Raw genomic sequence first — 14,137 nt, 5'->3', positions numbered from 1 at the left:
GTATAGTATAGTATAAAGACTATCACAATATTATAAAAGAAAACACAGATTTCAAAATGTAAATATTGTGATTATTATTTAGGCCACTCTTACTGAAAAGCAAAAAACAGTAATGTGTATCGATTGGACATGGATAAAGGGCTTTGAAAACACAGAAATATTTTCTTATTATGCAGTATCTACTGAGCCAAGGGAAAATATAAATATCCTATTAATTTGTATTTATCAGATAGCAAAAACAAACACTGCTACTTCAAAAACCCAGCTAACTACGTACTCACATGTTAAATTCACTTACTAATGTAAACTGGTCATAGACTTGTATCAGGTCCTCCATTTTGTACTGTTCTAGCACCACAAAATTGTCCAGAGTTCCACTTGTTTTTCGTGCACAGTCTTGGCAATGTACTATGTAAGTCTTTTGAGAATTGCTTTCATTAGTGACAAAAAGGAGATCAAAAACCTCCACCTATTTTATATAAAAGAAAAAGCACTGAATGGAGAGTTGAATTTACTGCACCACCATAGTGTGACTATGGAGTTCTACTTTACATGAAATTATGGACAGTGATTTTTGTAAATGGAAGTACTTTAAAAACAACAACAAAAAACACCGTCTCATAGTTGAATGTTTGAGACACCAGGTTTACCTGTACCACAGAAACAAGAGCCGTATTATATATTTAGAGATTGAGCCAAGGGAATTAAATACTGATTAAAACTGCTCAACTTTAATACACAGTCTGATAAAGATCAGCTTATTTTTATTTCACCCAAAATAATTAGTATACAATCAGGTAAAGTAATGATTCTTTTTACTTCTCTACGATAGCATTCATACTGTTCTGTGTTTTTTATTTTCTAAATTATTTTTTTATTATGTTCAATTAGGCAGCATATAGTACACATCATTCGTTTTTGATGTAGTGTTCAAGAATTCATTAGTTGTTCTGTGTTTAGATACTTCTCCCCCCTCACAGATTGGCTCCACAAAGGTGGTGATTGTGTTTCATTCATTTTTGGAACTTTAGAGCATATATATCATAGCTTAATATTTAATATTTAATTAAAGCTAATAATAAAAGGAAAAACAAAATCATTGAAAAATATATATTCAGATCATTATTATTTTTCTGGGCATGGAGCCCAACGTGGGTCTTGAACTCAGGACCCTAAGATCATGACCTCAGTTGAGATCAAGAGTTAGATGTTAACTGACTGAGCCACCTACGTGCCCCAACAACCAGTTATTTTTCAGAACTGGAAATGATAGATGAGTAACAAAAACTGGTTACTTTTAAGCCTTGCATATTAAAGAAAATAAGTACAAACAGTGTATTCATGAGTATTATTATACCAGAAGACAATAAGGACATGTTTAATACAGAAACAACAATGATTTAAAAAGCTCCAGCAGAAACATGGACGGCACTGGAGGAGATAATGCTAACTGAAATAAATCAAGCAGAGAAAGACAATTATCATGTGGTTTCTCTCATTTATGGAACATAAGAACTAGGAAGATCGGTAGGGGAAGAAAGGGATAAAGAAAGGGGGGTAATCAGAAGGGGGAATGAAGCATGAGAGACTATGGACTCTGAGAAACAAACTGAGGGCCTCAGAGGGGAGGAGGGTGGGAGAATGGGATAGACTGGTGATGGGTAGTAAGGAGGGCACGTATTGCATGGTGCACTGGGTGTTATACACAACTAATGATTCATCGAACTTTACACCAAAAACTAGGGATGTACTGTACGGTGACTAATATAATAAAAATATATTATTATAAAAAAAAAAAAGCTCCAGCAGAATGATGGATAATAGCTTAACACTTTTGTTTTCGAATACTGAAAAGATACATATTTATCTGAAGTATAACACCTAATGTAAGACAATATTGTGGATCTTATAACAACATATTTTAATGAGATTATACAGTATTAAAATAGCCAAGGGATATAGTAAGTTTATCCCAGAATCACACAATTTCAAGGTTTACTTTGGACTTTCAATTTCCCATCCAAGTGACCCATCCTGTGACTATTTTAACAAATGCAATTAGCTTTGAAAACATAAGTGTATTACAAAACATACTGATTTCTTTATGGATCATCCGTATAGAATTAAGTAATCAATCTTTTATCAGTGAAAATAAAATAGCATAAAGGCTATCACACTATTATAAAAGAAAACACAGATTTGAAAATGCAGATATTTGATTATTATTTAGGCCACTCCTACTGAAAAGAAAAATAGTAATGTGTATCAAGTATAATTATAATTATTTTATTTTTTATTATTTTAGTGGGAAAAACTCAACATCTAAATTCATATTGGAACAGGACTGTTAAGATGCCAAACAGTAAGGTGTTTTATTATATAAATAAATAACAATTTAGTGACCTTAGTTCAAAAATTTACGATTCTTGAATTTGTCATCATTCCCATGTGATCAACTACCCTGTCGACCTAAATACTTTTAAACTCCCCAAAAAATAACAAACAAGTTTATTTGTTAACCCCTCTTTTAAAGACCATTCCAGTAGCCTCCAACTGACACCTCTGCTTTCTAGCTGCATTCTCTCCAATTCTCTGAAACACACACCTTGGCTTAGTACCTTGCTCGAAACTTTTATGGCTTACATGATGTCAGAGTAAAAATCAAATTCCTTAAACTTAATTCAAGATGCCCTGTAAGCTATAACCAATCTCCTCTTACAGAATTTAGGACTCAAATGTTTTAACAGCCTATAAATTCTAAGCTAGTAAGAACAATTATTTTCCTCATTGTTTCTGTAACAGTATATACGTGTCCAGCTTCATATTCATCAGTCTCATGTGCATCCATAACTTGTTTACATTCCGTCTTCTCAAGTGGAAGTACGCTCCTCCAGAGGAGGTACCACATCTTTTATTTCTGTATTTTTGCAAGCCTTGGTCACAGGAAAAGACCAACAACTCTATTAAGGAATGAAATCTGAGATAATTATCTACTGGTAAGAAAATACTACATGAATGCCTCTGTAGGCATTACTTCTGATGAAATATTATACCATCAGATGAAAATTTAATATAACTGCTGTAATAGTCAATCAAAAATGCATTATATAAAAGTATAGGTAAATTTGTAATTTAAAAGACACCCCCAAACTAGAGATTCTACAACAAAACAACTGTCAGCAAGAACAGTTACCTCACAAATGCTACAATAATGTGCTGGTTCATCATTTGTCCGCCCATGCCATATAACTTCTTTCCCTGCTGTAATAAGAGCTTCTCTCAGTGTTTGACATTGCTTTAGAATTTTCAGAAGGCAGTACCTATTGTGGAGAAAAATTATTTATGACAACAATGGAATACTGAGTATTTGTAGTATACAAGAAACACCAATTGTAAGTGAGTATCTTGGTTCTACAGTTTACCGATGTGGTGATTTTTCTTTTGTCAATTTTTCACATATAACAGGCCTAACACAATGATAATACTAAAGCACTGAGAATAAAGGTACATAAAAATAAAATTATCTTGGGGAGGGGGGTGGGGGAATGGGATAGACCGGTGATGGGTAGTAAGGAGGGCACATATTGCATGGTGCACTGGGTGTTATACACAACTAATGAATCATCGAGCCTTACATCGAAAACCGGGGATGTACTGTATGGTGACTAACATAATATAATAAAAAATCATTATTAATAAAAAAAAATAATAAAAAATAAAATTATCTTAATCTACAAAACACTCATCTCTTGTTCAAGGATATGATCTTAATTTCTTCTCTGATTTGGGTAACTGAGAGAAATTTTCCAAGAAGTAAATTTATAACATAGTCGACTTCCTCATCCCTGAAATCAGTCTGAATTCCATGCTGGAACTATTTATAGATCTAGATTTTAAAGAACATAGAATTAGCTTACACTATGGTATCAAAAGATAAAAGATATTACCAGTTCAGTTTTAATTTGAAGGTAGTGTAATGGAATCTTCATTTATATTAACAAACTTTTTATACCCTTAAAAATTTTTATTTATTTTAAAGAGAGAGAGAGTGTATGTGCATTGAGGGGTAAGGGAAGGGTTGAAGGATAGAATTCCAAGCAGACTCCCCGCTGAGCATAGAGCCCAACACAGGGCTCAATCACATGACCCATGAGATCATTAAGAGCTGAAACAAAGTCAGAGGCTTAGCTGACTAAGCCATCTGAGCACCCTTATATTAACAACCTTTTAAAAAAATACTTTATAGTTTTCCGATCTTCATACTTCTAATGTTAGCAATACAATGAACTCTCATAAATAATGATAATTTTTCTATCATCTGCTATCATTGCTCAGAATTGTCTGCTAGCATTCCCATGAATTTAAGTACCTCAAGTTCTTCTCTGAAGGCAGAGAAGTACTAATCTGTATAGTACATTTCAGCTCTAAAATTATTCTAAAAATCACAATTATCCATCATCAGTTTAATAAAAGTGATATTAACAACTACATCTGTGAACGGTATAACCTCCTGCGATAAAAAGCAAACCAACTGGAGTTCTTTGATAGACTGAATTGCTGCTAATGACTTACAATTTGGATCAGTTGTAATAAATACATAAATAACTACTTGAAAGAATTGGTATCATATTATCTATATGCGTCTAAAACTATCATCCTTTAGTGTTTACAATGCTCCTACTATTTCTTTCCCATTAACACGCAGGAGTCACGAGAACAAAGGGTTTGTCTATTTTATTAAGTGCAGGAAGACTGTGCCTGGTACAGACCAAAGGCTTAATAAATATATGATAACTAAATGAGTAAGTTTTACAGTATGGTAAGAAGCATCATACTTATTTTCTCTTTAATTTTTCTCATGTTCTTTTTTCTCACAACTAATTTTTATTACTGTCAGATTAAAATTCTTTATCAAAACTCACATACATAAGCCTGGGGTAAAATGATTTTAAGAATATATATTAAGTTGTTAACTTTTTAAAAACAAAAAAATGACTATAATAATTTCAAGTCTAAAGTTGCATGAAAAATTCTTAAGTATCATATAAAATAGTAACACTTTGTTTGCCTATAGCAATTTTTCATGTTAAACTGACTGGAAACAAAACTCTGCCTTACTATATTTCTATTTCAAAATCAGGAAGTTTTGTGGTGTGTGTATGTGCTACAGGTGACAAAAACTAAAAATCCTATTTGAAACACTATACATCAGATGTGTAGTATTTACTGATGTCTTTCTCCCCCTCCTCTGATTTCACCTCTGATATGATTTCACCTCTGAAATTATGCCTGAAACTCTGTAAATTTATATTTGCACATGCAACAATGCTTATAAACTCAGCAATGTTGCCATGAAGGAAAATAAAATGTCAATAAGCGGTAGCATTCATAAATGCTTAGTATAAAAGAAAACACAGAATTAGATAGTTTACATACTTAGGCCATTTAAATCTTGCACTACTTAAGTCCAGTGCCAAGCAAGACACTTTACTATCCATCTCTTTTCACAATGAGGGAAAATGGAGCTCAGAAAGGCAAAATTTACCTGTAATGTTATCTTCTCACTCTCTATATTCTCTTCACTTTCTGCCTGTTATTTTCACTCACTTTTCTCATTTCTCTTTTGTTTTATGAAGAGGAGATTCTAAGGGCTATGGAATCACATTTTGTTTCCTCAAATCCTTACCAGCAGTATTAGGGAAACAGTATTATTTTTTGTTTTTAAGTATTATTCTACTTTTTAATTTAAAAATAAACTTTCATTTCCAATAGTACTGATTATGTTGGCAAATGGATCATAGTTTTTACTATCTGACTTTATAGCCCGTTTCAAAGTTTCACGTAAAAAGAGGCAGTATACTCAAAGAGATATAGCTTGGTTTCCTAGGAGTAAATGAGCATGAGTAGTTGTCCTTTTGCAGTCCCAGGTACAGAATTACTTGCCCAGAGAACGTAATTTTAAACTAACATTGCTGCTAATATCATCTACATAATGAATAACCAACCTGTGGTCACTCCATGGTATGTTTTCTCCATCACTCTGAAATTTTTAGTCCTTCCCATTTTCAGAAAGCTTGGGAAGAATAAAGGACAACAACGTATAGGAAGAAGGGCTTATGGGTAAAAAAAAAACAAAAACCAGTAAGAATTTAACTGTAGGGGAGCCTGAGTGAGGAGTCTGCTTCTCCCTCTCCCTCTGACAAATAAATAAATAAAATCCAAAATCAATCAATCAATCAATCAAACTTTAAAAAAGTGGGAGCAAGCATAAATAGAAAAAGCTATTTAGGAAAAGATCTTAAGAAAGATCAAAAATAATGTTTAAGGGGCGCCTGGGTGGCACAGCGGTTAAGCGCCTGCCTTCGGCTCAGGGCGTGATCCCGGCGTTACGGGATCGAGCCCCACATCAGGCTCCTCTGCTATGAGCCTGCTTCTTCCTCTCCCGCTCCCCCTGCTTGTGTTCCCTCTCTCGCTGGCTGTCTCTATCTCTGTCAAATAAATAAATAAAATCTTTAAAAAAAAAAAAATGTTTAAGACTTAAACTGTGCTTTGGCGTTCTCTAGCTATTAATCTGAAGAGAACTTTTCAATGTATGGGATGGCTAAAAAATCAGCTGATACTACTTTTTGCTGGGTCTTAATAAATTTACATTTTATCAATCTAATCTGAAAAACAGAAATGAATAAGACATGAAGAACATGCATACTGTGGTCCTTAAGGTGTAATACCAGAACAGAAACACCTAAAAAAAGCACAAAGGAGTCAGGAAAATAAGTCACAAATTGCAGTAATTCCTTTTGCAATATTCTACTTTGAAAAGAATAGGAAAAAAACAGGGAAGATGGAAAATGGTTTTATTCACTTACTATATTTTAGAAACATGATAAAAAATAACCTCAGAAACTTGAAAAGTAGTAAATTTCTTGGCTTTCGGGAACTGATTTTGTTTCAGGACACAGCCTTTGTTTTTGTTATTTGGATAAAGGACTGAATATAAAAATTCAGGGTATAAAGAAGGCTCCTAGACTGAAAGAAAAAAGGAAATAAGAAACATTTGGGGTTTCACAAAGCAGATTTTAACATACTAAAAGACTATCTGGAAACAAATACTTAAAATGGTAAAGAAAGTAGACTGGAATGAAGACAGAAAAATGAAGAGTGACATCTGAGGAGGGACATTTTAGAGCACGATTTTGATGAAATATTTGAACATGAAAACTGAGGGGAAAAAAGCTGAAAAAATTTGAATGGTGCCTGAGAGTTTTATTTTCCTCAGCATTTTTAAAAGATTTTATTCTAAGGCTTACGATTTTGTGTTTCATAAATATAGCCAACAGCAAATTTGGGGGTATGATGACAATAACAATCAATCCGTAATAATATGCTTATTATTTATAATAATAAACTTATAAGTATAATAATATACTTATTATTTCTGAAATGCAACTTCAGAAAATGCCAGTTTTTTCTTGACATTCTCATCATGTAAATTCCCAAAATATGTCCCCAAATGTCAGTGTAGAGATGCATTTTGGAATGGATGAAATTTAGGTTGAGTTAATTTAAGTCTTTATTACAATTTCAACCTTTCATGATAATCTTAGTAGGTGGTGTGGAAATGAAAAATTATCAACAGATGCCTTGCCTTTTCCACCCCATCTTCCTGACATAGCCATGCAAAACAAAGAAAACGAAAAAAACCAAACATGATACATGGCAATTAACTGTGGTCACACTAAGGTATCCTGTTGCCCGTTATTCCTTGGTTGTACTCAGTAAGGGCAACAAGTAGATTTTACATATCTTACAATTATACTTAAATAAACCACAAAGCTGAGAAAATTTAAAGTCTGTTTTATAATTAGAAACTACTTTCTATAGTCTGAATGTCTGTGTCCTGCCATAATTCATATGTTGAAATTCTAACTCCCAATGGAATAGTGTATCTGGAGGTTAGGCATCTGGGAGGTGATTACGTCATGAGAATTGAGATCTCAAGAATGCAATGAGGGCCCTAAAAAAGCAACCTCAGAGTGTTCTCTCACCTCTTCTATGTTATGAGGACACAGCAAAAAGATGTGCATTTATGAAGAAGGAAATGGGCCGTTAGTAGACACTAAATGTGCTGGCCAATATTGTATCTTGAAACTCTCCCTCTTGTAACTGTGAGACATAAAATATTAATGAGCCACTTAGTCCATGGATTTTGTTACTGAACACACTAAGAGTTTATTCACTCCTCTTAGCTTAGGGCCCCAAGAAATCAATTATAAAGTAAAGGATAAAAGCAGAGATTAGAGCCAGAATGCCTAGAGTTAACTCTCACCTCCTTCTTCTGTATGCCTGAGCTTCTTTACTGGTAAAGAGGACATAATGTTTCATGTATCTGTACCATTTATAATGTTATGAGACTAACAGAATATTAATACCCACCTCCCTGAAAGACAACCCACACCTTAATCCCCAGAATCTATGCTACACTATGTTAACATGCCAAGGGAATGAAAGTTGCACATGGAATTAAGGTTGCTAAACACCTAGCCTGGAGATACAGATATTATCCTGGATTATCTGGCTGTGCTCAATTAAAGTATGGGTCTTTGAAAGTAGAAAAGGGAGGAAGAGGAGTTTGTGTTAGAAAGATCATGCGAGAAAAGACATGACCAGCCATTGCTGGCTTTTAAGATGTTATGGGACCTATAAAACCAACAAATATGGACAGCCTCAGGAAGAAGCCTTAAAAAAAAAAAAAAAAAAAAAAAAAGCAAGGAAACAGATTTTCTTCTACTGCTTTTAAAAAGGAACACAGACCACTCAATTCTTTTATTTTAGCCCTGTGAGGCCTATTTCACATGAAAGTTGTAATACTTTGTTAAAGCAGCAATAGAAAACTAATATATAAAAGGTTTAGAAATTAGTTGCTCAATAAATAGTAAAATATGTATCATTTGAACATAATACACTAAATTCTTAAATTCAGTTAAAATAATTTACTTTATTACTGTGAACTTTAGTTTCTGAGTTTGAAAATTCTTTTGGCATGAATACCAACTCAAACATAATGGACAGATTAAGTCTCACAAAAAATGAAGTAAAAAGTCTCAATAAATATGCAGAAAAAAGTCTCAATAAATAGGCCCAAGTAATATATTTCAAGTATCTTAAAAGACCAATCACAAATTACATAGAGTGAAGATTTCTTTTAACTTTCAATCAACTCTTTTAAAATGAAGACGAAAAGGAGGCTAACTTTAGTTTGGAAAATACGTTTAAAAAGTAAGAATAAACACCTGCTAACTTTATCTTAAGCTTTAAAGTGCACATATAATAACATCTAAGACACAATAATGAAAAAACTTAGAAGTAGGGCAGAGAATTACAGTTAGTTTTCCAAGGACAATACACACTCAATTTAAACAAGCCCAATCTCGAACAGTGAGAAATCACAATATTATGTAAGTATTGGTGTGATACCATACAAAAGCACATTATTTATATTTCTTTTAAAAAATGTTTAACATAAATCTAGTAAGAAAACAACCAGGCAAATCCAAACTGTGAAACATTCTAGAACACAACTACACTGTCTTCTTCAAATATAAAGACACTGCAATTAAGAAGGGTTACTATCTTACATGAGACTTAAAACATACAACCACCAAACAGTAAAATTAATGTAAAACTTAAGTGACCTTGAATAAGGAATAAAGGATTTGACTGAGGAAAAGCAACTGCTTTTAAAAAGACCTTTTTTTGACAGGTAATAAAATATTATCTATACATAATATATTAGATGATGTTCTGATTTTAATTTTCTTAGGCATGACAATGATATTAACATTATGAAGAATAAAATCCTTATTTTTCAGATGATGTAAGATGAATTTTGGGGGGATCAAATATCACTATATCTGCAATTTAATTTCAACGAATTCAGCCAAAAAAGAGAGAGTGGAAATATCATTTGCCATTGTTAAACCACCCAGACCAAATATAAGTTAAATGCTGAATAAAATACAATTCACTTATACAAAAATTGTATGAAATTGTCCTAAATTCTATAATGCTTGTATGGCACCAAAATGACATTTTTATAGTTATTATTAGCCCAACTGAATGTTTTTAACATGTTTAAGAATGCTGCCCAAGATTGTCCTAGTAGGGGAAAATATGATTCTACATATATTTAAAACCAAACAAAAATCTGAATTTCAAAATATTATCTGGCCCAAAGAGTTTAGGATAAGGGACTATATAACCTATACTGTATGTTCTGTGAAGGATTTCTTGAATCCTTAGAAGAGACTGCCTCTGTGCTTCCCCACCGTTCCTTATTAATATTTCCATTAAAGCAAAGGTAAGATATTTTAATGGTTTGTTTCTTATTAAGTGTTAGCACCCTAAGAAGGGATCATTATCTTCTAAGAACCCTGCAGAAGTAGCCAATCATCAAGTTGGTTCATAATAAACATGAATTAAAGAATCAAGAAATCTCTTTATATATAATCAGTATGAAGAGTGGAGTTGATAAATCATAGGGTAAATTCTGATTTTCTTTTTGACTGATGTACTACACTTACGTATACTGGATTTAACTATGAGCCAACTATGAAGATCTAAACAGTAATACACACACCCACACTCTGGATTCAGAATAGTTAGGAACAAGGGTGAAAAGTGAGAAAGAATACCATCTTTCTATATACTTTCCACTGTACTTATCACTAGCTGCTTTTGTGTTCTTTAAAAATTGGCAACAGCTTACCAACTTGAATAAACATAACTTTAAATTATAAAAATTATCTTTCAATACAAATTGAAATGAGGTTAAAATGGTAAATATATAGCAGTAAAAATAATGTAAAAATTCAACCACACATCTAAATGCAGCAGTGAGAGAAATGGCTATCAGTAACAATTGTGACACCTTATGTTTAAAATTGTTACTCACTGGTTATCTCCACAAGAATAACTTTAGGATATATCGAATTGAAAAGCCACACTGCTGTGGGTAAAGAAAGAAAATACCTAGAACTCACCTATGACATAACTCAAAGCAAGGGGAAAGTCATGCAAGACTATTAGGAATTACAACACACACACACACACACACACACACAGAAGAACCGTAATACAGGTTTCAAACCAGGTTAAATTAGTAACTCTTCATATTTGACAGGGTCCTATATTTATTTATTTTTTTTAAAAAAAGATTTTATTTATTTATTCGACAGAGATAGAGACAGCCAGTGAGAGAGGGAACACAAGCAGAGGGAGTGGGAGAGGAAGAAGCAGGCTCATAGCGGAAGAGCCCGATGTGGGGCTCGATCCCGTAACGTCGGGATCACACCCTGAGCCGAAGGCAAACGCTTAACCGCTGTGCCACCCAGGCGCCCCGACAGGGTCCTATATTTAATGTGAATACATTGTAGTATGTGATCGGAAGTAGTGATGTATACAGTAATTACACAGCAAAATTGAACTTACAGGAAAACAACAGCATTATATTTCCCTATTTCTCTAAAAACATATTTCCATTGCTCACTTGTTTGTTTATTCCCTACTGTTTTTTTCTGTTCTTAAATATAATTATTCTACATTGTTCTTTTCTTCTCCAGGCAATCACAAACTACTAGATAGAATATTTGTTGCTTTGGGGCGCCTGGGTGGTACAGCGGTTGAGAGTCTGCCTTCGGCTCAGGGCGTTATCCCGGCGTTATGGGATCGAGCCCCACATCAGGCTCTTCCGCTATGAGCCTGCTTCTTCCTCTCCCACTCCCCCTGCTTGTGTTCCCTCTCTCGCTGGCTGTCTCTATCTCTGTCGAATAAATAAATAAAATCTTAAAAAAAAAAAAAAAAGAATATTTGTTGCTTTGACTCCTCTTAAGTTCTGTATTTCCATCAGCTTTTTCTAAAATCTGTATCCAGCTGCTCAATCTTGCTATCGCCCCAAAGTGAAGCGATGTGTCAATTATAAACAAATTCTTTCATATTGTGTTTAAAATGCTGACCCTGGGGCGACTGGGTGGCTCAGTTGGTTGGGCATCTGCCTTCAACTCAGGTCATGATCCTAGGGTCCTGGGATCGAGCCCCATGTCAGGCTCTCTGCTCAGAGGGGAGCCTGTTTCTCCCTCTCCCTGTTTGCCGCTCCCCCTGCTTGTGCATGCTCTCTGTCAAATAAATAAATAAAATCTAAAAAGAAAGAAAAATGCTGACCCTGCGTACAACTATATAGGTAACCTAGGACTACTGTAATAGGTAACTTCTGTTAAGCACTTACAATAGTACTAAGCTTAGAATAGAGCTTACTAAACTTACCTAGTACTGGACACTTAGAGCCCATATGATATGAAAATCCAAAGGGATATTTCACAGTTCTTCTTACATTAACTTCTATACTCATTTTTACACTATATCTTTGTCCTTCACACAAGCTATCTTCCTTCCCAAAAGAACAGCTCCGTGAAACCTGTCGTGATTCTGTAGTATCTACAGAAATAGTATCTATGTACATCTACATCTGTAGATGTATTGTTACACTTTTATTGGAGATATCTAGATCTATCTTATCCTTTAATCAAGTAAGCTCTGTACCCAGTGCAGGTCTCCAACTCACAATCCCATAATCAAGAAGCACATGCCCAACGACTGAGCCAACCAGGCACCCCTTTATTGGGAATTATTTTTACTGAGGGATAGCTGACATAATTGTTACATATTTTAATCTACATCTCTCAATCCATGCACTAGTATATTTACTTACAACTATCTTTTACCCTCCTGCCTCCATTATCTCTCCCCAACTTCCTACTGGAAAAATACACAAAGACAGGAATTTGTACAGAGTGTGTATAAATGCCCAGGGCTTACCCCAGGTCCTCCATTCAATTACTACTCAAATACTGATTAAATGAAAGCTATACAAGTAGGCATTGTTGGCTGATAGATGTACATTTTCAGAGTTGGCTAAAAGACTCTGGTTAATATTTTTGATCAGAGCACCAATTAAATAGCAAAGCTGCATGCAGAATTCTGAAATTATAATAAATGATCAACCTTCAACATTATTCCACAATTTGTAAGCATGTATTTTAAAAAAGACCCAACCACCCAAAAAATCCAGCTGAAATGGAACATAGGTAAATAAATAGATTCACTTAGGTCTTTTTTTTTTTTTAAATGTGTATGTAAAATATGGATGAAAATGGTTTTCAGGAATTTAAGTAGAAGATAACCTAAATTTATATATTCAAATTCAACATTAAGACAGGGGCCACACTCAGACCATGTAATTTAAATTGCAACCACAGAAAATGGGAACATTTTCTATCGTTAAGTTTGCTGTCCCTGATTTAAAATACTGAGACAAACTGGAAAGGGTCTAGAGGGTAGTAAGAGATATTTTAAGTTAATGAACAACAGATAAGAACACCACAGATAATAACCTTTTTGTGATTCCTTTTTTCTTTTTATCCCACAATCCAATTTATGTGTAAGTCCTTCAGTTCTAGTTTCACAACTATTGTAGTGATTCCTCCCTCCACTTCCACTGCTACAGCTACAAATCAGTCTAAAATTTAGTACCTGATCATTTATGTGAACTCACTACCACACATATTCCTTTCATTGATTCTACCACAGTTACACCAGCTTTTCTATCTGTAAGTGTATCAAAGTTTTTCTCATTTAAGCCTTTTTTAGGCTTAAATGTTTTATAGGCCTGAAATACTCTACTCCCAGGTCTGCTCATGGTTATCTCCTTTTCATTATTCAGGTCCAACTATCGAAAATATACTCTTAGAAGTCACTTTAGCAAAAGCAGCACTATGTACCCTGTAAACAACAACAAAAAAAACTGCCCTATTTTATTTTACTTGTATTACTTAACGGTAACTTATTTACCTGATTCAGAATTTGCCTGTCTGGCTCCACTAAAATGTAAGCCACATCACTCAAAGATTCTGTCTTACCATCTATCTTCATTGCCAAGAACAGTGTCTGGCATAAACACTGCAGTTCTCAAACACAGTGATTCATTTTGCATAAATTCTAACCCACCCCCACCCCCCCAAAAATCTAAGGCACTGGGAAGAAATAGTTCATTTTGGCCAAGCCAGTGAATATTTTCAAGAAATAG

The 14,137-nt window shown here is 34.0% G+C and overlaps 1 protein-coding gene across 6 annotated transcripts in view; it reads right to left on the bottom strand.

Annotated features, from left to right (window-relative positions):
- LOC123803731 (lysine-specific demethylase 6A-like) overlaps positions 1-14,137 on the bottom strand; it is a 150,205-nt gene that overhangs the window by 13,982 nt on the left and 122,086 nt on the right. For all 6 annotated transcript variants that reach the window (XM_087859306.1, XM_087859310.1, XM_087859311.1 and 3 more), the window contains 2 exons: positions 3,194-3,320; positions 299-469 (listed from right to left, as the gene is read on the bottom strand). In XM_087859306.1, coding sequence (XP_087715432.1) covers positions 299-469; positions 3,194-3,320 — 298 coding nt within the window. The remainder of the gene's footprint in view (positions 1-298; positions 470-3,193; positions 3,321-14,137) is intronic.

This window comes from Ursus americanus, chromosome 37, assembly GCF_024610735.1.
Source record: "Ursus americanus isolate L20-20 chromosome 37, mUrsAme1.1.p, whole genome shotgun sequence".
Taxonomy (NCBI): Eukaryota; Metazoa; Chordata; class Mammalia; order Carnivora; family Ursidae; genus Ursus; species Ursus americanus.
Note: the sequence above shows the minus strand (reverse complement) of the source record. Positions and strands in the feature narration are given on the sequence as shown.